General features: G+C 34.5%; 1 protein-coding gene across 3 annotated transcripts in view; it reads left to right on the top strand.

Annotated features, from left to right (window-relative positions):
• PGAP1 (post-GPI attachment to proteins inositol deacylase 1) overlaps positions 1-24,257 on the top strand; it is a 70,193-nt gene that overhangs the window by 25,841 nt on the left and 20,095 nt on the right. Inside the window, exons 1-12 of one of the 3 annotated variants that reach the window (XM_089916549.1) lie at positions 926-1,028; positions 2,660-2,712; positions 3,592-3,658; positions 5,459-5,564; positions 6,236-6,291; positions 7,728-7,811; positions 11,257-11,303; positions 12,303-12,354; positions 16,086-16,163; positions 20,022-20,097; positions 23,815-23,888; positions 23,996-24,047. In XM_089916549.1, the coding sequence (XP_089772675.1) occupies positions 6,244-6,291; positions 7,728-7,811; positions 11,257-11,303; positions 12,303-12,354; positions 16,086-16,163; positions 20,022-20,097; positions 23,815-23,888; positions 23,996-24,047 (511 nt within the window). In that variant the 5' untranslated portion in view covers positions 926-1,028; positions 2,660-2,712; positions 3,592-3,658; positions 5,459-5,564; positions 6,236-6,243. Of the gene's footprint in view, positions 1-925; positions 1,029-2,659; positions 2,713-3,591; positions 3,659-5,458; positions 5,565-6,235; positions 6,292-7,727; positions 7,812-11,256; positions 11,304-12,302; positions 12,355-16,085; positions 16,164-20,021; positions 20,098-23,814; positions 23,889-23,995; positions 24,048-24,257 lie in introns of those variants that run through there. The other 2 variants (XM_022567305.2, XM_022567306.2) reach the window with 2 other exon arrangements.

Here is a 24,257-nt window from a genome sequence, read left to right on the forward strand (position 1 = left end):
CGGACGTGTCCTTCCCTATTTTCTAATCCATTTGATAATGTATTGTGTTCAAGGCAGCTTATATATCTTTATCTCTGATGAAAATATTATTTTACTTATTATGGAACTTTCTCAAAGCTGGTTATTGTATAATCTGAGTTTTATTTAGTTTTTAAATATTTAATTACTTAGCTTTTAGCTCTCAAATAATCTAGTCTTTTATATATGTATGTTCTCTTTAAAAAAACAATTATTAAGAAGTAATTTTTTTTACTGATTATCTCAAGAACAGTTAGATGACATTAAATCCATTGGGACTAGAAAAATTGTTTAAGTTAGAGACTTTAGTTACATTCGTAGGGTAGGCTGAACTACTGTAATATTCACTCATGCAGGCAATGGCACTTAAACACAATAGAATTTTATGTTTCACTCATATGACTGCCCTAGGTGTGCGTTTATGTGGCGGGTGGTTTTTGAGGAGTCTCACTAAGGGACCCAGGCTGATAGTAGGCTCCCCCTTCTTGAATACTTTACTTCCAAGGTTGCTCTAATCATCACTGTTTCAATCCACAGGAAGGGGAAAAGAGCATGAAGGAGAGCAGTTAGGCCTGGAAATGGCACACATCACTCTTTTTCACATCCCATTAGAGAAAACTTAGTCACACCATAGAATAAGAGAGGCTGAGACATGCATTCTAGTTAACTATGAAAAAGCAAGAAGATTTTGGTGGACATTTAACAGTTTTTATCACAAAGGTCATGAGCAACTACCTTTTTTTTTTTTTTTTTTTTTTAATTTAATTAAATTTAATTTTTTTTTTGCAGTACGCGGGCCTCTTACTGTTGTGGCCTCTCCCGTTGCGGAGCACAGGTTCCGGACGCACAGGCTTCGGATGCACAGGCTCAGCGGCCGTGGCTCACGGGCCCAGCCGCGTGGCAGCATGTGTGATCTTCCCGGACCGGGGCACAAACCCGTGTCCCCTGCATCGGCAGGCGGACTCTCAACCACTGCGCCACCAGGGAAGCCCCGCAACTACCTTTATAATGTGTGTTGACTTTCCTTTTTTCAGTTCTAACACAGATGCATTCATTAAACTGAATGAAAGTAAACTAGCTTTTGTCCTTGTTGATAGTAAATGATGTCTACTGTGAGTTCTTACTTTACTGAGCATCTAACCTTAGAACCACAGTGAACTCTGGTTGTCTTAATTTTTTAAAGTAAGTTGCCAGCAGCAATTCCTAAATGAGATCGCTAATGCTTATAAGTTCATTAAGTAATCTATAGATTCCTTCAACTTTAGAGCCTCCAACCCAAATACACTTTGATATTTGCAGAGTACAATGGTGACAATGACTCAATGACTCCTTAGAAGTTATAAATACCTTTTTTTTGTTACAAATACCTTTTTTTTTTTTTAATTAAAGAGGCATAGGGCTTCCCTGGTGGCGCAGTGGTTAAGAATCCGCCTGCCAATGCAGGGGACGTGGGTTTGAGCCCTGGTCCAGGAGGATCCTACATGCCGCGGAGCAACTAAGCCCGTGCGCCACAACTACTGAGCCTGCGTGCTAGAGCCCGCAAGCCACAACTACTGAGCCTGCATGCTACAACTACTGAAGCCTGCACGCCTAGGGCCCGTGCTCCGCAACAAGAGAAGGCACTGCAATGAGAAGCCCGTGCACCACAACGAAGAGTAGCCCCCGCTTGCCGCACCTAGAGAAAGCCCATGTGCAGCAACAAAGACCCAATGCAGCCCCCCAAAAAATAAATTAATTAAATAAATAAATTTATTAAAAAAAACAAAGAGGCATTTTAGCCCTCTAAATTTTCTTGCATACAGCATTGTTAGTTTCCTATTTTCATTTTGTTTTGACAGTTCTAGTGAAGGCATCTCATTGTGTCTTTGACAGTGTAGAGAGAGAGATGACATGAAAAATAGTATCAGATTTACTTAATGTTTCCCCATTGTATGTAAGATGCTGTTCACAGGGAGGTCATTACCCTGTATAGATCGAAGTCTCTAGTTCTTGGAGGGTGCTGTGCCACTGTTAGGAAGCCTTCTGAAAATACTTATATTTTTTACTAGGCTTTTGCCCTTCTGTCTCTAACCAGTAGTATATATGCTAATCATCTAGGGATTTTTTTCCAAATAAGTCTGGACCCCACTTACAAGAGTCCGATTTGGTAGTTTTGTGATTAGGCATATTTATTTTGAAAAATCTCCTCAGGCCTAGGTATCTTTCAGGCACATCCTGATTAGAATTAACATCTTAGAACTTATTAAGTGATAGTCTAGTCAGAACTAAAATTACTGAAATATCTTTTATAATTTATATATACACTATGATTTATTAAAGAATCATAAACTTAACCTCTTATCAGAGTAATGAAGAGTTAGACAGTAAACTTCATTAAGTAATCTGTGGATGTTTTAATAATTTTAAAGGGTAATTTAAGCTTGACTAATGACAAAGAATTATTTTATGCAGGAAATATTCAGTATCTTAATATTTTTGGATCACCTTTTACAAGAGTGCATCATTTAAAAATTTCTGCGCATCATAAAATGGTGAAACTAATGTTACATGTTTCTAAATATTAGCCTATAAGAATTTCAAGCCTTTTGGAGAATAACAAGTGCATTTTTCTTAAGTATGATTTTTGTTTCTTTCCATTTAGAGTTCAGCAGTGCCTAAGACCTGGGTTTCAACAGACCACCTCTCCATTGTATGGTAAGTTAATATAACTTATTTTGGCAATTTGTGGTGGTCCTTTTTTCTCATCAATGAATTGATTGGTTAGTTAGCTTTCTTAGAGCTTTATCCATAAATAAATAAGGATTTGGGAGAAAGATTAACTTAGGGGTTTAGAACTTCAGCCTTTGTTCTTGTCTCAGTTTAACCAAGGTGTCCTTGACAACCTATAAAATCATCTCCTGAAGAACCAGTAGCATCAGTCTCAAATGATAATGTCAAAATTTTAGAATTTGTCATAGCTGGGCAGAATCAAAGATACTTGTGGTAGGACTTTCTGAGCTCTTGGCCAGTCACCAAACTCGGACTTGATTAATGCAGCATTGCCTATTCTAGAGCAGCACATGGAAAACCAAGTAGGAATTAGATTTACCCTTAATATAAATAAAGAAATAGGTTAAATAAAGGCCAAGAAATACATAAATCCTAGTATTTTATCTCTATATGCATTGGCTTAAAGATTCTCTTTTATCTCTATATATATTGGCTGAAAGAATCTCTTAAAGATTCTCACCTTCCTCTGGCTGTGCAGTCAGTAGTGTTTGCAAGGACCACAACAGTTCAGACATATGAAGATGGGGCAGACAATATGTCTATACCTGGGGTAGACAGGAAGATTTAGGGAAGATGGGGGCCTGACACTTATACTCTCAAATATCCAGGAAGTTTTAATTTACTTTATTTTTATAGGTTTCAGCTTTAAGATATATGCTTAATAATGATAATTTGTTAAATAATTTTAGAGTTTGCAGCATTAAAGGAAATTCATATATTCCATTAAATAATAGAATTATTTGTTTGTATTAAAAGTATATTTTTAAAGAAAGTTTCATTTGTAACATTTATTTTATTCTTTAGGTGTAAACAATTACAATTGACTACAATTCGAGCATTCTTTGATCTTATTGATGCTGATACTAAACAAGTATGTATTTTTAAACTAAAAGTTATTTCAGTGAAGTAAAAGCTTTTGTTAGAGCAGTGATAGATTTAATACGTTTTTTTACTTTGATGAAAATAGAAGCCTACACCTTATATTGATTGTAATTAGTTTGAAAATGGAAATATCTGTATTTTTATCTGTAATCTTTGATAACTATTAATAATTAAGAATGCAAGAAAAATGAAAAAGTGAAAGAATACCTTAAATCTTCCTCAGTTCTTCCCCTTTACTGTTTAAAATTTAATATATGTCCTTCTGACTTTTTGTTTTTTACCTTAAGGGAGATACTTATTACAAATATCCTTATGCAGTAGGATCAAAATATCTACATTCATTGAATAACACAAGCTCACTAGAACTTAAATTATGTACTTCTAGAGTCAAACCTTTTCTGTATTGATATTTTACATATAAACTCTCCCAACTAGTGATTTTCTAAGTTGTTCAGTTAGCAGGATACCTGGAAATCATATTACTCATTCATCTCTTTCTTGTCTGCCAGCAGATAAATAGTAATGGGCACCAAGGATTTCAGCAAAATTCAGAGAATTCTATTAACTTAATTTTTTTTTTTCCTGTGAATTGGGAACAGATTGCCATTATTCATCGAAAGCAGCCTTTCACCTCAGGTCACTTTGCAGTGCATCACTGTTCCATAGAAGCATGTTTTGAGAACTACAACCCTGGCTTCTCCTTTTGGAGAAAACGTTCCTTGTATTTTTGGTAATTTTTTCCATTATGGTATATATTTTTGGATTCTTTTTCCTGGAGGCCCCAGTTCTTTGAGAGACTATTATGTGTGGCTTCTTTCTCAGCAGATCTCTGGGTAATGCTTCCTTATCATTGTGTCTTAACCTTGCTCCTAAGCATTCTCTCTTAGGAGTAGGGTAGTGTCTATATTTTTTTCCTTAACCCTTCAGAAAGCTGCATAACTATTATTAGGGAGAATGATAGATATTTAGCTCTCTCCTGAAGAATGCAGTAAAAGAGAGACACAAGTTGATCTGTTTTACCGCATTTTAAACCACAAGATACCATATTTAAGTTAGTATATTTATTAAAGTAAATCAGCTTCATAGAGTTAACACTGTTAACATTGGAGTCATGGAGTCATGGAATGTAAATGTTTTTCAGTTTTTCAACCTTGTTTTAATTGTGACTTTATCGCAAATGTGTTTAATCTGTCCAACTATATACAACAGTAGAATCAATTAAAATTTGTATTTGACCAGTTTGTATTTTAAATGACATTTGTTAGGTTTAGGAAAAACCCCATTTCAACTAATGAAGGTATATTATTTAAAAATTATACATCAAACTAATTTTAACAAATCAAATCTTGTTTTCCATTAAATTCTAAGGTGAGAGAATGCTAATACTAGCATGTAATAAATTATAATTCTGGATGGATAAGTGTTTTACAGATACATTTTAAGGGACAAATGAGAAATTTTTGACTAATACTGCTAAGAATCAAAATAATATGAAACTGGGCTCTCTTTCACAAACTCAGTGTATATGATATACTAAACTAAATATTAGACAATAAAATGTTAGGATATTATTCCTACTCCTCAAGAAGCATATAGTTGAGGAGGAGAAACAAACATATATACAGGGAAACTAACTCAAAGCATAGTTAGTCCCATGTTAAGCACTTAGAACAGTGCCTGGCCCACAGTAAGTAACTGTTGGCTCTTATTATTATTACTTGAAACAAAGTTTCATTAGGTCATCACAGTGGATATAAAAGGATACAGAATGTATCAATGTTCTTTCTAGATAACTCAAAATCCCAAGAAGAAATTGTCAGTTTTGAATCACCACTTCATAAGACACCCAGCAAAACACTTTGAGGAAAATCCATCAATAATTTCTGACTTAACAGGTCAGTAGTAATAGCATGTTTTAATTTTAAGTAGAGTTTTGAGTATTATTTTTAGGTAAATTTGTCATTAGCAGACAAATTCTTTGAAACTGTGATGCTTCAGGTATTATAATCCTATTATATTTTATTAATTTCCCTATGCTGGTTTCTTATGAGGTTCTTGGCTAAGGAGGGGAAAAGTAAATGTAAAAGTAAAAAGATGTTGCTGATAAAATTTTGTACTGAAAATAACATGACAGTAGAAAAATTTAAAAGCGTTAAATGTCTCTATTCTCCTGACAGTCACGTAAAATAAATTCTATATTATTCTTGACTTAGTTTCTCAGTGTCATTCTTCAGTCTTTTGGTTTAACGGCATATCTTTTGCTGGTACATTTTGTTTTTATATGTATCTGTCATGCTCTACTTAGTTTGGAAAATGAAATATTTGTTTTCTTCTGTTGATACTTCTTAGAGTTAGACATCAGAAAGATTTTAAATGCTTTACATGATCTGAATGCTCCTTGGTGATGAGCATATAGAGAACATCTCATTAGATTTTCTATTTTAAAATAGCCAGTGTTCAGGAAACTGCTTCTTTTTCAAATCCTGTTACGATTGAGAAGGATTCAGTAAAAGAAATCACTTAATGTTTTTTAAAAAGCCAAACAAATTAATTTATTTTACCTTAGGGACATCTATGTGGGTTCCAGTAAAAGTGTCCAAATGGACCTATGTGGCTTACAATGTAAGTATACCACCAATGGATTTAAATTTTTTTTTCAAGAATATTTTAGTATTTATTTTTCAAAGCTAGACTTTTTAAAGAAGATAACGTTATTTTCCCATACTAAATCAGTTTAGTAATATCTAGTCTGTTCAATTTTCCAGTTTTATCATAACTGTCAAATTTTTTGTTGTTTCTTTGTTTTCCAGTTTGTTTAAATCAGGGTACAAACAAGGTGTACGTATTATTTGTTGATATGTCTCTTATTCCTCTTTTAATATCTAATACTTCCTTCACCCTTTTTTTTCCTTGCAGTTTATTTGTTGGGAAAAAAAAAAAAAAAACTAGTCATTTGTCCTATAGAGTTTCACACAGTCTTGATTTTGCTGATTGCACTCCTGTAATGTCATCCAGTGTATTCCTTTCCCTACTCTTTCCTGTGACTTGGTAGCTGGATCTTGGATCTAGATGCTTCATCAGATTCGGGTTTTTGTTTTGTTTTTGTTTTTCCTAGACTCTCTCTCTTTTTGTGATGTTAGCAGCTATTGATGAAGAAGGCCTAGAGTCATTAATAGGGAGTACAAGAGCAATGAGACTCCCGATTATTCCTTCTTCATTTATTAACTGAAACACTATATAGAAAAACTTCTCATCTACTAAATTTATCAAAAGTAGAACAAATTACAAAGGAAAAAAACGATAATTCTTTGGATCTTATATTTACTGGTTTTTAGAGTAGTGAGTTGGCTCACAAACACCCTCCATCAGTGACCATAAGATGTTTTGGGGGGTTTTTCCTCCAGTGTTATTATGAGCTTAAACATTTTTGTGTTTCTGTCTAAACAAAAATACTAAAATTGTTCTATCTTTGATACTAAAATTGCTATTAAAACTGTTCTGTCCTTGACCAATGGAAGCCATTTCAAGGTAGGCTCCTGAATCTTTTTGATATAGCTGGTCTTTAGTTGTCTTTGATATTTTCCTCACTGTCTAGTATGAGAAAGTATTTTAGCTCATTGTGTATCATCTCCCGTCCCAGACCTTGAATCTGCTTTTTCTCAACGAAGCTCTTCCTATTTTTTGGGAAACAGTATCTGCAAACCATAATTTGGGTACTAGAGATGTTTATGGCTAGTAAGTTAGCATTTCTAAGGCCTTTTCAGTAAACAGAGCTAAGAAATGTATTTTATCTTGGTCATAAGGCCAAAAACCAAACCCAAACAAAAAAAACATGCATTCATACTGATACTTCCAAGACAAATTCAGGTCTACAGAGTTTATACCTGATCTATCTTGCATCTGTATCTTCTTCCCATTCCTAGATTATTGGTTCTCAACAACACCAAGAATGATAGAATTAAAATAATTAATTAGAATAATTATTCATTACTTTATCTGAATTTTTGAATGATGAAATTATCTGCTCATAATTTATTGTGTTTTCCCTCTTTTTTTAGGAATCTGATAAGATATATTTTACATTTCCCCTTGCAAATCATAGAAAAATCTACACTCATGTCTATTGTCAGAGCACCATGCTGGTAAGATAATTGATACACTTTATGTAAATTTAAAAGGCTAACTGTTGTTTATTTTTAAGATTCAACTAGTATCTAGTAGGTATCATCTTTAGGTATGAACTATTATTAAATCTAATTAGTTGAAAAACATTTATCTGGAACAGAGAGTATTGATTGAAAAGTACTAATCAAAATGCCTCTGTAACTGATAATATATCTATACTATTAGCTTGTACCTTTGCCTCTAGTTTAGGTTTTTCTACTTTAGTTTCACTATGTTTAGGTTGAAGGAATTCAGTTCAGAGCTCCTTTAATTCTAAAATTCTATTAGTATTTTAAAGAATAGATATATTTAAGCAAAGCTATCCTTTGTTTTATAAAGTAAATCCTGTTTTTCCCATGGCTTCCATACTCAAATTTGCAGTACTTTTTATACCAAATATTCCCTAAAATAGTATAGTAACTTTTTGTTACAGTGTTATCTAGACTTACAGTATCAGTATGATGATTTTGTTTGTGTATTTCTTTTTAATGAGTACCTACTATGCTAGAAATATGTTAGATGCTTTAGCATGCTTTTGTTATATTAGGTCTGTTTAAGTAATAATTTATCAGCACTTCTTACTTTCAGGAATTTGTTTCCCAATTTGGGTTCCTTTCTCTCTATTCTGATTTTTTTCCCCTCATGTCCTAGGATTCTTCACTTTATATTTGCATCTTTCATAATTTAAGTTCCCTCGTTTCCCTTTGGTTGGATTATTTGTATTTTTTAGGACTAGGATCTAATATATTACTTAGTTGGTTGATACCACCATTTGATATATAGTAAAGTCTTTAGAAAAGATGGTAGGCAGGCACTGTGGGCTAGGTGCTAATGAATACTAATTTTAGTGGAATTGCCACAGTTATTGCATCTCTCACCAGAGACAGACTACCATCTCTCAGCCTAAAATTTGGATGGGTAGTTTATCCCAAGAGAATCTGGCCCTGAGAGTGATGGCTTAAAATAGCCACACTCCTACGAAATTCCAAATCAGAATGTCAGTATTATATTGAGAAAAATCCTTGCCAAAGTGCAAATTATCCATTTGGCTTATTGGAGGATCCCTTTTCTGTAATTAAGGTCCATGGGTGAAGTATTACTAGTCATGTGGAGAATTTGTTTTAAATATTTTCAATTTTTATCATAGAAGTTTTCAAACATACAAAAGTAGAGAGAGAATATAATAAATTCTTACTTAACCATCACACAACTTTAACAGTTATCAATATTCTGCCATTCTTACTTGATTTATCCCTTCCTCACTTTTTTTGAGTGAAGCATTTTTAAAGCAAAATCCAGGCATTTTATCAATATATATTTCAGTATGTTTTTATAACAGATAAGAATTTTACATATTATTATAATACTAATAATATTATATTATAATATTATTTTATCCAACAAAATTAATTACTTATTCCTTAATATCATGTGGTATCCAGTCCATGTTCAATTTTCCTCTGTTCATTTAAGTTAGTTTGTTTGAATCAGAATCCAAAAAGTACATACATTGCATTCGATTCATATGTCCTATGTCTTTTTTTAACAGCCCCCTCTTTTTTTCCCCCATGCCATACATTTGTCCTGGGTTTAGTTGATTGTATTCTTGTGGTATCTTTTAAAATGTACTTCTATCCATTGTTTTGTGTAAACTGGTAGTTAGATCTAGAATCTTGAATAGATTCATTTTTTTATGGTATGAATGTTTTATAAGTAGAACTGCGTACTTATCATATTGGGAGGTATATAATATCTGGTTGTCCCACTTTTAGTGACAAAAATCAGTGGACTGATATATCAGTGGACTCAGGTCATATTGGCATGATCCATTCATTATAAAGTTCCTAGTCAGTCTTTCACCTAATGATTTTAGCAGCCATCGAGGACATATTTTTTACTGTAGATAGATTTTTTTTTAGATCTATAAATTTTATAATCAAGTAGCATTTTCTTTTCTGTGCACTTCAGGAGTTAGTAAATTCTGAGTGACTTTTTCTAAGATTTTTAATACAAGTTTTAAAATTAGCTGAGTTAGGGGTGTTTACTAGATGACCTGAAATTGTTCTTTGACACCTTCTAGGTTATAACAACATGCTGTTTTAGGGTGGATTTGAATAATACTTTATTCAGTCTGTTAGTGAATGAATCAGAATTCCCTAGACACCAAAGCAAGTAGTGTGCAGTATTGGCAATTTTCATAAGGGCTGTCTTTGAGTTGCAATAACTGCAAAAACCTATTACAAAAGTGAGTTGGATCTTGAGAGGTTGCTAGATTCTCTTTGTCTAGGCTATGCAGATCTGTTCTGTTGCCTTGCTTTATAATGTCACGTGGTTGTTCTGGTAAACACAAGTAACTGATAAAAGAGTTTACTGACGTATTTTGCCAGCAGTGGAGAGTAGAGAAATACCACATTGTGTTTGTTTTCTTTCAGCTTGCTTTTTTGAATTCTTGAAAAATATCTTAAAATTTTATTTAAGCTTGATGAGGGCAGAGGCTATGTCTGCTTGATTCATCATTTTTCTTGAGGGCTTAGCATAATTCCTTGGCCCTGGAATGGGCTTCATAAATATTAATTGAATGAAAGGATTGATATTTTTATTGTCCTGTCTGTATACTAAGGAAAAATATATGTAGCTGTCTCAGCAGTGTTTCTCATTTTCTTATGCCCTGGTAGGATTTCAGTAGTTGGATCGTTAGATCTTGGAGCATTGCTCTTACTACTTCATTAAAAGTTAGAGTGAAGATCTTGGGTCATACTGCTTTTAAATGACTGAAGCTGAATACATAATATTGTTAAAATACCACAACCATCTCTGCAGCATTCCCAGTCTGCACTAGTAAAGTAACAACTAGCTTTAGTCTTAAACCCTTGGAATTGTGCTTCAATCCAAGCACATTCTCAGTTGCATAAAAGTTATCTGCCTAGTAATCAAATGAGAACTTAAATGATAAACTAAAAAGCTGTACTTAGATTATTTTTAATTACTTGGCTCTGGATTTTTTTTTTTTTCTGTTTGTGTGAAAGTCTACCTCTAGTTGTTCTCTTCTAGTTTTGTTAAAATATAGGTTACTTTCTATGTACGTACCTAATTAAAGTGTGGACATTGCTGAACTCTAAAAGTGTTGGTTCAGAAATGAAAATTGCTTAACAGTATGCTGTGGAGAGATAACCTATCAGGTTACTCTCTCATACTGCTGCTCCAGGTTACTTGCTTTACCTATCTATGTTGACATTAGACTTCTTTGCCTCACCTTGACCTGTTTGACTTTTGAGAACATTTTGAATACATTTCTAAACAATAAGTTGTTATTTTATGTTTCCATTGTGCCTACTGACCCTATCATAAACAGTGAAATGCCTGTTTTATATAATTATTTTCTACAATATTTAGTGTGTTTTATTTTGTGTTATTAATCAATAGGATACAAATAGCTGGATTTTTGGCTGCATAAACAGCACTTCTATGTGGTAAGTGTTTTGAACATAAGGCCCTCTGTTCATTTTTCTCAACATAAGATATACTCAAATCACACTTTCAGAATAGCTTCAGATTTTTTTTTTTTTTTTTTTTTTTTGCGGTACGCGGGCCTCTCACTGCTGTGGCCTCTCCCGTTGCGGAGCACAGGCTCCGGACGCACAAGCTCAGCGGCCATGGCTCACGGGCCCAGCCGCTCCGCGGCATGTGGGATCTTCCTGGACCGGGGCACGAACCCGTGTCCCCTGCATCGGCAGGCGGACTCTCAACCATTGCACCGGACTCTCAACCACTGCGCCACCAGGGAAGCCCCAGATGTATATATATTTTTAAAGCTTAACAGTTTGCTTTTTTCTTTTTAATATAAATTTATTTCTTTATGGCTGTGTTGGGTCTTTGTTGCTGCGTGCGGGTTTTCTCTAGTTGCAGTGAGTGGGGGCTATTCTTCGTTTTGGTGTGCCAGCTTCTCATTGCAGTGGCTTCTCTTGTTGTGGAGCACGGACTCTAGGCGCATGGGCTTCAGTAGTTGTAGCTTGCGGGCTCTAGAGCGCAGGCTCAGTAGTTGTGGCGCACGGGCTTATTTGCTCCTCAGCATGTGGGATCTTCTGGACCAGGGATCGAACCTATGTCCCCTGCATTGGCAGGAGGATTCTCAACCACTGTGCCACCAGGGAAGTCCCACTTCAGATATTCTTAAGCTCATTTTGCTACTAAACTAAATTATAGTATTGATTTTAAAATTAAAAATAAAGAAAATTAACATACTAGTAATTTTTGCAAACATTGATAGTTGCTTGCTAGGAAAAACTACATTTTGTTCCCCAAAGGACTATGTGGATAAAATGTATTGTGTTAGACCTATTAGACTTGAGTTCATTAGAACTGTCTTTGGTAGGTCTATAGATGGTTTCTTTTTGCTCTGAAGCTCATTTTTAATTTATAATACTTTAATATATTTGTCCTTTAATTATATTTTCATATTTATTTCCAAGCCGGCAAGGGGTTGATTTATCATGGAAAGCTGAACTGCTGCCAACAATTAAGGTAAATTGTGGATTTAGAATGTTAATATCCAGGTGAAAAAATATTTGAGCATATAGGCATGTACAGTATGGTCTTTGATTAATTCTAGGTATTAAATAAGCTTGAAATTTGCTAATATACATTTTAGAAATATTTTCTCTGGAAATACATTTAATGGAGAATAACATGCAATTATTTTTTAGCTTTCAGAGGTGAAAACTATAAGTCATCAATCCTAAATAAAATTAAATCTATATGTTATAGCATCATACTAAGAGATAGATAAATTTTTAAGATTCAATTTGAGGGTTTGTTTGGAATGGTCTGTCTTAAAATATTAAGTTGAATATACTCAGAATTCATTTTGGGGAGGACCTACAGTAGGGAAGTAAACATCTCAAAAAGACACAAAGCAGTTTTCAGTTTCAGTGTCATCTGTGGTTAAGCACTTCAGTAACTATCTACTTTTATATAGTACTCCATGGAATTTATTTAATAATTGTTAATGATTTCCTTAAGCAACTGTGGTAGGTCAGCACATCTTTACAAAAGGCTAATTTGCACACTCACAAAATCTATTGTTGAGAAAATAAAACAGTTCTAAAATTTGATGAAAATATCTGTTCTAATTTTCAAATTGTATTTATTATAACTGATAGTCATATGCCAGAGTTGATAGTTTTTAGTCTTCAAGTAAATCTATACTTTAGAATATATTGTCATAATGAATACTATATTCATAGGGTTGAATGTGAAGTCCTCTGGTTGGTCCCGATCATCTCCCAACTCCAGTTAGTTATATGTGCTCATGAATGTTTATTTATCTGTATGTTTAGTCAACTCTGTCCTATACCAATGAGAGGAATGATGACAGGATGAATAATTGCAAGTCACTTACACTTGACTTTGGAATGATTGCAGTTATTTTTTGTGTCACCTTGGTCAGTCTTACTTTGTGCATGTTCATTCATGTGGCTTTGTATTGATAAGACAAATAAGTGATTTGACTCATAAGAACATTTTTAAGGTCTCTCACTAGTTCTATCCTAACTGTCTAGGCAGGAGCAAAGCAAAAACAGAAGTATTAGGGTATACTTACTGATCAATCATTCATAAGATATATTAAATATTTCCTTGAATTTCCAGTTTGGATATCCTTTCCAGTCTGTAATTTAAGAGTTAGGAAGAAATAAATCATAAAAAACCCGATAAAATGTTACTTTGCTACTATTTTTAAAAAATTATTTCTTAAATCATAATATCCTTTTTCTTTTAAGTCTCAAAGATTTAACAATGTATTCGTCTAGTTCTAGACCCCTGTGTTGTTTTCTCTAAGTGTAAGAAACAGCTGGCTGAGTAGTAGAACAAGTTCTTCCAGCTGCTTACTTTTTTTTTTTTAATTTATTTATTGTATTTATTTTATTTTCGGCTGCGTTGGGTCTTCGTTGCTGTGCGCGGGCTTTCTCTAGTTGCGGCGAGCGGGGGCTACTCTTCGTTGCAGTGCGTGGGTTTCTCATTGCGGGGGCTTCTCTTTGTTTTGGAGCATGGGCTCTAGGCACGCAGGCTTTAGTAGTTGTGCGTGGGCTTAGTTGCTCCGTGGCATGTGGGATCTTCCCGGACCAGGGCTTGAGCCCGTGTCCCCTGCATTGGCAGGCGGATTCTTCACCACTGCGCCACCAGGGAAGCTCCAGCTACTTACTTTTTTATAGTGGATACTAGAAGAAAGTGCCAGGCGGCATTAAAAGCCTACTGGAATTTAGAGGGAAAACTGGAAGAGAAAAGTTAGAAAATGAGGATTATAATACTCTGCTATCTTAAGCATTCTCAGTTGAAAAGGATTATAATTATTAAATGCAAATAAACTTTTCCATTGTAATGAAAATCAAAATTATATATATATGTGTGTTAGCCCATTTATAAAAAGTACACAAAATTATTTTGCTATGAAGTTGAAGGGAAAGGAAAGATTGAAGTGAAAAAATCTTGTGGGTTTTATTCATATTTATATCATCTCAACAAAGGTAATGTAAGATGAGAATCATACCACCTTTGGCACCTCTGATGACTGAACTGTTAATAAATAGACGGAATCCTCCAGCAAAGCACTTGTAAATCCGGTTTAGGGCCTTAACAGTATCAGTCATATGGAACTTTTCTGTCATGGTACAATGAAGACAGAAACCACAGCAGACCAACAATTGGGTAAGCCCAAATGGACTTATTGCTAAAAACAAACAAAACAATTAACTTTGAAAAGAAATCTAAGTTAATGAGAAAAATTACCTAGTCACTATTGTGCCTAGATCATACTTTAGCACCACAGCTTTGCCCTACACACAGCAGCAGAACTTGAAGGGTTTCTGACATCCAAACACTGGTGTTTGATTTTCTGTGTGTGTTGCCTCAGCATTAAGGTCATTTTACCCTTAAAACACTGAAAAATTTCCAAACTTCATATTAACCTTACCTGTCAGTGTAACAATTTCATGAATATTATCTTCCCAAATTCCTACTGACATTGTAACTCTATGTGAACTTTATAAGTAAATGTATTTTGACACACTGATATCTTTTTAAAGTATTCTGATCCTAAAAAAAAAATTCTTGAGGAAAAAAATTATTCTTGAGAATAAATAACAAAAGTTCTCAGTGGATAGCTACACAGAGTAACCATGGTTCTTTCTAATTAATTTATCTTTCATATTGTCTACCACCTGTCTGGTTGGTTTCAGTTGCCTTTAACTTTGGTTTCTGTGGCTCTCTTAAGGCCCTTTAATTTATATTGGAATATGTAAGTGTGTTGCAGAGACTTTGCTGACTAAGTTGAGGTGCAGTCCAGGAGTTTAACAAGCACTCCCAGGTGAATCTGGTCAGGTTGTTTGAGGACCACTCGTTGACAGTTCTCTTTAGAACCTCTATCCAACTTGCCCACATTGGTGCTTCGGAAGAACGGTGGAGAGTATTAAGTGCAGAAATTTCTTAATGCACACGGATTGTCACAGCATATAACTACTCACACCCTTGCCACATCTACTGTCAGGAAAAAAAAATAAGACTTGAAAACTGTATTTGGTGGGTTTTCATTAGGTAGACCAGTCTCCAATCTGTTCATTCCTTAAAATATGGACTGTAAGATAAGGTGTTTAGTTTTAAGAAAAGAATAGATGCTCATTTGGTGAGGTGCATTATTAGACTTACTGTGTTCATGTCACTTACTGAATAAGTTCCAGGGAATGATGTTCATACACATCATTAGCCAGCAACTGTTTATTACTTGGGCTAGATCAGAATCATTTGAGATTAAGTTGCAATTCTTCCATCATATTGAGCATCCATTCATTCATCAACTATTGAATGCTCTTTGTCGTATACTACCAAGATAACTGTAGAAATCGTACTGTAACATTATACAAAACAAGTAGACAAATTTTAAGAAACATCAAATCTGGAAATAATTATGTAAAATAATTTAATGTTAAATGTCATTTATCTTACATGAAGGGATACAGTTCAAGGAATATTTTTGGCAGTCCATATTTACATAATTATTAGAAATTTGACCTTCAGCAGGCTCATTGACCTGAAAATGTAAACATGGGCATTTTATGAAGTACTGAGCATAAAGTTTGAAGTCAGTTTTTTCATGACTTACTAGGTAAGAAATAAATGTTTGTAATTTATCTTTCTTTTAACATGCTTTAAGCTCTATATATCCTGAGAAATAAAATCAGCTTTTTTTCATCCTTTTTTAGTCTCTGACGTTAAGACTTCAAGACTATCCATCTTTGTCTCATCTTGTTGTTTATGTACCATCTATTCATGGAAGTAAGGTAACAAACAAATTAAGGTTGTTTTCAGAATGTTTTGGGGATACTCATGCTAAATATTTAAAATTATTTTTTGATGAATTCTTCAGCTTAGGGCTTATCTGAAACAGTGGCCAGGTTGGTGATCCCCCTAAGACTGTTTAAAGCATTAGGATCATCTACTCTAACTTGAACTAAGCAGAATAAATCCAAGTCTCTTTGTTTCAAGTGGGAATTAGTTCTACTTTATTAGTCTTTCAAAATCTGTTAATTATTTGTTTTTCTTTTTGTTTTTGTTTTTGCGGTACGCGGGCCCTCTCACTGTGTGGCCTCTCCCGTTGCGGAGCACAGGCTCCGGATGCACAGGCTCAGCGGCCATGGCTCACGGGCCCAGCCGCTCCGCGGCACATGGGATCTTCCCGGACCGGGGCACAAACCCGTGTCCCCTGCATCGGCAGCGGACTCTCAACCACTGCGCCACCAGGGAAGCCCCAAAATCTGTTAATTATTGAGTACTCTCTTATGTGCAAGACTATGTGCCAGGAATTATAGGAGGCACACAAATGAGAAAGACATGAACCCTGTTCTCAAAAAGCTGCATACTGTTGGGCAGCGGGAGAGAAATATATTTGGTGGCCAGGGAAAGGGTGAGAATGAAAGAGTTATCCAAAATGTATAAAAAAAATCAGAATATAGCAAATCCATGAAAAGTGTTAAAGGGGGAGATATCTCTTTGATGAAATAAAAAAAGGCATTATTATGAGGTGATATTTAAAATTGCCTTAAAGGATAGTTAGGGTTTTTATAGGTAGAATGAATATTCTAGACCTGGGATATCTAATATAGGAGCCACTAGCACATGTAGCGATTTAAATTTAAATTAATTAAAATTAAAGTAAAAATTCAGTTCCTTAGTTGTATTAGCCACATTCCAGATGCTCAATAGTAACATCATTGCAGAAAGTTACAATAAACAGCACTGTTGAGACAAAGAAATAGTAAGAAATAGTAAGATCCAAACATGGACAGTGTAGAGTACGTTTGGAAAATAGTGAATAAGTAAATAGTAGTTTTAAAAGGATGGCTACCATGGGTAAAATAGTAGTGGAAGAAAAGTCTGGAAAAGTAGTTAATGGCCATATTCTGGAGGGCCTTGATTGGAAGATTCAGGACTTTATAGAATTCAGGAGTCAGTAGGGAAGTGAAAGATTTTTCACCATAGTAGTAATGGGATCAGAGCTATTTATTTTGGAAAATGAATCTATTTATGGTATAGGATAGATTAGAAAAAGAGAGAACAGGCACCTCATATAGGATTATGAAAGCTTGTACTAGTGAAGTGGGAGTAGAAATAAAAGGATGGTGATTTTTGAGAGAAGTAGGCAGGGAAAGAAGAAGATGGAGGTAAAAGACCCTCTACTCCCCTTTCCACATTTCACCCAGCAAACTTACCCTTCAAGATCTAGCCGAAGTGTCCCTTGTTTTCCTTTTCTAGACTACTCCAGTAACCTCTTACTTATTCCCAGGATATTTTGTTTATAACTTCTTTGAGGACTATATTATACCGAGTTATAATTTATTTGTTTACGTCTTTATTGCCATCACCATAGTATGAATTCATTCAGAGTAAGGACCAGATAGGTTTTACTCTACTTTGCATCCTCAACCTTTAGTGACTACCACATAAATGCTCAAAAAAGTGTTTCTTGAGTGAGAAAGTTAATGAGATTTGGGGCCAATATCATAGGAAAATTTAAAGGAAAAAAGAAAAGGGGATGTAGTTAGGAGAAGTCTCAAAGATTGAGTCTCACGAGTACCTTATAATGGATTCATTGTTTTGTTTTGCTTAGCTCAAGTGAGAGGTAATTCAGCATCTTCAATACTAAAAGCTCTCTTTAAGGGTTTTTCTTTCAGGTAAGTTGGTTTTGAATGAATTTAACATCTTCCCAAACTTGGAAAGGGCTTCCTTGGTTATTCCAAGAAATTAATGAGCGTTTCTCAAATAGCCAGTCTTAGTGGCCTAATAAATACTTAATGTGTCTTAACGCTCTTTGGAAAGTAACACTGCTGACTCTAGTGTTGCATACCCAATCTCACAAGGATGGTAACTTAGGCCTTTCATAATTTTTATGTGTCTGTTATAGCCCATCATCAGAAGGATACATATATTTAAATGTATATATATATATATATATTTTTTTTTTTTTCCTGCGGCACGCGGACCCCCCACCGTTGTGGCCTCTCCCGTTGCAGAGCACAGGCTCCGGACGCACAGGCTCAGTGGCCATGGCTCACGGGCCCAGCCGCTCCGCGGCATGTGGGATCCTCCCGGACCGGGGCATGAACCCGCGTCCCCTGCATCGGCAGGCGGACTCTCAACCACTGCGCCACCAGGGAAGCCCAGGATACATATATTTAAATAGGCAGTTCAAAATTTTCTTAAGTCAACTAATCATCTTAATATAGTTTTCCAAGTGTAAATATGGAATTACTTGCATTTTTTGATGATGGAAAACAAAATAGTTAAGTCCATTAGAAATTTACTTACATTGTATATTTCAGAGACAGACTCTTGAATTCTTTCTTTTTTGGGTAAGGGTTTATTCCATAAAGAAATGGCCAAATTTTTAAAGCAATAATAAAAGTTGTATTATTTTAAATACCTGTTGAAGTGATTTAAAATTGCTTCCCTGTCTCAGGCAATGTGTCACCCAAAGATACTTGTAAAAATATAATGAATTATCCTGTTGAATAAATGATTTCTCTATAACAGCTGTTTTCTGTAGTGAAAATATCTGACAGTGTTCTTTGCCTTCTAATTAAAGAGGGAAAAATAAAAGCAGAGCCCCTTCGTTTTTTTCTTTTATTCCCTCGTGTGTGTACATTCTCATTTTCCCTCATCTGTTTTTCATTTTCAAAAACAGTCAAAACTCCACCCAAGAGGCAAACAACATAACACAGCTTAAAATACAATCCAAGGTGTAGTTACTGGAAAAGCCTAGGATAGACCCCACTGACTTTCCACTTATTGTAGACAGCAAACTACTTGCTAGCTACAGTTAGGCATCGGATTAATTTCTTCCTCAGCTCATATAAATAGATCAGAGTAATTTGGTTGGATTGTGGAAATGGTTTTAATGAAACTGTTCTTATTGTAGACAGCTGAGAGCAAGGTTCATTATGCCACTGTAGAAATGTTATTAGATAAGAAGTGCCATTACAGAGATTGCAGTGATGCAGATGTCACATTTTAGGTTCACTTTTTTTGAGATAGTGTTTTTTTTTCCTTTGTACATAGTGAATCTCTTTTCCATTTATTATAATCTCTGTTTAGCCTGAAATAATCTTACATGAATAACATTAGCCATCTGTAGATGAATGGCAGTATGTCTCCAAAAGCCTTTTGTAGTCTAATTAGACTGCTGAAACATACTAAATATGCAGTTTTTGAAAATATGTAACAAAATCACATTTCTTTCTGAGTATGAAAGAATTCAGAGATATATTACCTAAATTCTTAATTATCTTGAGTTAATCTTGGCTCTTAATGCTTTGATCCATCGTTTATGGTCCCTCTTCTATAAACACCTAAAACTAGCTGCAAGAAGACTTTGCTGTGCATCTGCTCTTACAGAAATGACCCTCTAATAATTTATCTATTAAGTTAAGCTTTGTCACCAAATTCTCTTAGCTTAGCATCTCTCCTTGAGGAATTCATGCCCCCTAAATATAACCAGGGTTAGAGTGTGATAGATAATAGATAATACCTTCTTCAAAACTGAAGTTTATAGATTTTTGTTTTCTACTCAGATATCAAGTGAAGATATTTTACCATAAATTTAATTCTATTTTTTCCTAATAAATCAATGTTTTATATTCCAGTTTGTTGTAGATTGTGAATTCTTTAAAAAAGAGACAAGATCCATACAGCTTCCTGTAACTCATCTTTTTTCCTTTGGTAAGTACTTTGATTTTGGAAATCTTAAGAATTGCTTCTATTTTTAAGAGTGTTGATTTATTTTGCCAGTTAGTTGCAATAATGCAGAGCCCTAACATTAAGTGTTTTTGTGTATTTCAAGTGTAGTTCTTAGAATAACCACGTGATATGGCTCAGTGGTTTGATTTTTAACTGGGCCAGCACTCATTTTCTGAGAAATGAACCTTATTTTTTTTAATAAACTTTATTTAAATATTTATTATTTATTTATTTCATTTATTTTTGGCCACGTTGGGTCTTAGTTGCAGCATGCAGGATCTTTTGTTGCGGCGCCCAGGCTCTTCGTTGTGGTACACGGTCTTCCCTCTAGTTGTGGCGTATGGGTTTTCTCTCTCTAGTTGTGGTGTGCAGGCTCCAGGGCACGTGGGCTCTGTAGCTGTGGCACACAGGTTCCAGAGCGTGTGGGCTCTGTAGTTTGCAGTATGTGTGCTCTCCAGTTGAGGCATGCGAGCTCAGCAGTTGTGGTGCGCGGGCTTAGTTGCTCCACGGCATGTGGGATCTTAGTTCCCTGACCAGGGATCGAACCCACGTCCCCTACGTTGTAAGGCGGATTCTTTAGCCCTGGACCATGAGAGAAGTCCCAGAAATGAACTTTAAAATAAACTTATCCATGATCATATACATTTGCAGGTAATTGTCTGTGTGTATGTGTTTTCACATGAACTTATACTACATATAGGCCCTTTTTATAAAAGGTTTATTCAAAGATATAAATTACTACCTGCCGTCTGAAGGTTTCAAGATTGCTCTAAATATTTCCCTTTTTTTTTTCTTGCGGTAACATACACATAACTAACTATTCCTTTAAATTTTATTTTGAAATAATTTTAGACTTACAGAAAAATCACAGAAAGAGTAGAGTTCCCACATAGCTCTCATTCACCTTAACATAAACGATAAAATTGTCAAAACTAAGAAATTAGCACTGGTACAATACTGTTAACTACAGTTTTATTTGGTTTTCATTGGATTTTCCACCAGTGTTCTCCAGGTTCCCATATTGCATTTAGTTGTCATGTCCCTAGTTTCCTCTGATCTTTGATAGTTTCTCAGCCTTCCTTTGTCTTTTATAACTTTGAGGCCCTTGAAGAGTATTGGCCAGTTATTTTGTAGAACATCTCTCTATTTGGCTTTGTCTAATGCTTTCTTATAATTAGATTGAGGTTATGCATTTTGGGCAAGAATATCACAGGAACAATGTGAACTTCTAGTGTATCATATCAGAGGATACATGATGTCACTGTGTCTCATTACTAATGATGTGGACCTTGATCACTTCTTGGTTAATGTGTTGTCTGCCAGGTTTCTCCACTGTAAAGTTACTGCTTTGCTTTTCTCTTTGTGATTAATAAATATCTTGGGGGAGATACTTTGAGAATGTGTAAGTGTCCTGTTTTTCTTCAAAATAACCCACTAATTTTGGCATCCATTGGTTTATCTAGTCTGAAGCAATTATTACTGGCATTTTATAATTATTGGAATTCTTCCTAAGGGAAAGTTGTCCCTTTTCCCCCATTTATTCATTTTTTATTTATGTCACTATGGACTTATGGATATTTATTTTATTTATTGGGATATAATGGAATATTGTTACTTTTTTTTTTTTTTTTTTTGGCTTAAGTTGCTTCAGCTTTGGATGTTGGGAGCTCTTGTTAAGTTGGCTCTTGTGCTCTTTTGGCATGCCCAGTTTTTTCAATATTTTTCTTTTGTATTCCATTCGTGAAAAGAATCTGTTACTTGAGAGAAGAAACTTCCTTTAAGATTTTTATCCCTCCCCCACCTTTTTTTTTTTTTTGGTTGAAGAATACACAGAACAATACAGAAATGACAACTGTAAACCACCTACCTCATTAAAAATAGCAAGCTTATAAAATAAGAGATCTACCCTCCCTAGCTCAAATTTTTGTAATTGTGACTCCATGATTACACATACCATATTCAATTCCATGTTCATAGAGGCAAATTCTCCTTGTTTTAATTTATGCTCAGCTAAACTGATTAATACTGTATAATGATAGGAAACTGCTTTCCTAGACATAATGGATATAGGTGCTTCTGGAATATGCTAAGCAATTTTAAAGTTAATCTATTAAAAGAAAAATGGGTCTTGATTTCTTCAGGTGACAAAATGAAAATTTTATTGTTGCTAAAATATACTCTGACAATAGTATGTAACTGATGTCCACCAATACTTTTGATATCTTAGATTTAATAATAAATTAAGACTTGAACTGTTTTAAAAGTGAGAACATTCAGGGAAGTTTATGCTTTGATTACTGGTGAATGTCTCACATTTTAAATTATAATACAATCGAACACTTGTGGCTTATTTGTTGATGTTAAACAATCTTCCAAATGGGGCTATCAGCATTTTGGTTTTGGTTTTGTTTTTTTGCGGTATGCGGGCCTCTCACTGTTGTGGCCTTTCCCGCTGCGGAGCACAGGCTTCGGACGCGCAGGCTCAGCGGCCATGGCTCACGGGCCCAGCCGCTCCGCGGCACGCGGGATCCTCCCGGACCGGGGCATGAACCCGTGTCCCCTGCATCGGCAGACGGACTCTCAACCACTGCGCCACCAGGGAAGCCCCAAGATTTTAATAATGATGTTCTTTCTAAAATCTTCACGGTGTGAGTCAGGCTAAAACAAATTTTTTTTTTAATTAGTAAAGTGTTCAGCTTCTGATTTCCCTTTTGCCATAGTGGAAAGCAAAATTTTAAATTATTTCTTAACTCCTGTTAGAATGTTTTAAACACCCAAAAGTTAGACCATCTTACTTGTGAAGAAGGGTACCACAGTGAATTGTATTTTAAATTAGATTAAGTAGAATGTGAAGTATACTTCATATTTACTAGTTTTTCTCCTATTGTTCATTTTGAGGTGCCTTAAATTCAGTGCTGTATTTTAAAATATTGGTTACATTAGGTACTTATTAAAATGGTTTGTAGTTGAATGTGTAAGTTAGCATTGTGTTTTAAAAGTGATTTATTAATCACAGATTAATGGTACACCTTGTACTTAGCAAATTTGTTTACATGTTGATAAAATTTCCTAAGTCTTTTTTTTCTTAACTCCAAGTATACATCCTATAATATAGTTATGATAATGCAACATTATGAAAAAACTGGTTATGTGTTTTAACTGGTGCTAAATGTGATTGACAGAATCTTAACATCATACAGTATTTATTTTTTAATTAATAGAATTTCAGTGATATACTTGGTAAAATATTTCAAGCCTTTTCTGTCTATTGCACAGTGGTGGTTTGTCTTATTGTTTTCTCTTTTCAAAGAAGCATCTGAACACTTGCATTTGCATATTCTTATCCAAAGGCATTCACATGTAAGTGGATGCGATTTTTAAAATTTTATTAAAATGTTAAAAAAAAAAACTACCAAGAAAGCATACCTTTTTGAAATTGGAACTATGTAGTGATTTTTTAAAACACATAAATGTCATTGAAAGTCATTATAAATGTTATGCTTTGTTCAAAATTTATTGAAGGAAGATTGGGTTTTTAGGAGTTCACTCCTCCATACTGAAAGCAAGAACCTATAAACTATTTTCTAATGTTAAAAATCTGTTGGCATTATTTTAGACATTGTTTAAGCAGTTAGTACTTTTGTACTTAAAAAAACTTTTTTGGGGATTCTAAGTAATACAGTACTTTTAATTCAATAGGATTGTCTTCAAGGAAAGTGATATTAAATACAAGTGGCCTGTTCTATAATATAGAGCTTCTGAACTTTGGACAGGTAATTAATTATCTTGACAATAACAGGACTTGATTTTACTTTACTGTTTAGTTAAACAAACTTATAAACTTGGTTTTTTTTTAATTTTTGTGGTCAAACTCTATTAGATATACCAAGCTTTTAAAGTCAACGTGGTAAGCAAGTGCTCAGGAGTGAAAGGTAAGTGTATTTCTGAAAAAATAGTATTGTCATTTGAAGAATCATTAGGTCTTCACTTGAATTTTCTGTAATACTTATTTTTCCATATATTTTATGTAAATTAATATTAAATATATGATAATAGCAAAGCTGTTTATATTTCCAAATGGATTTAACATAGACCCTTTCTTAACAGTAAGCATCTTTGTCTGTTTCAGTTTAAATATCCAT

This window comes from Delphinapterus leucas, chromosome 8 (genome assembly GCF_059928025.1).
Source record: "Delphinapterus leucas isolate spDelLeu-1000000601 "Yukka" chromosome 8, BTC_Dleu_Yukka2, whole genome shotgun sequence".
Classification (NCBI taxonomy): Eukaryota; Metazoa; Chordata; class Mammalia; order Artiodactyla; family Monodontidae; genus Delphinapterus; species Delphinapterus leucas.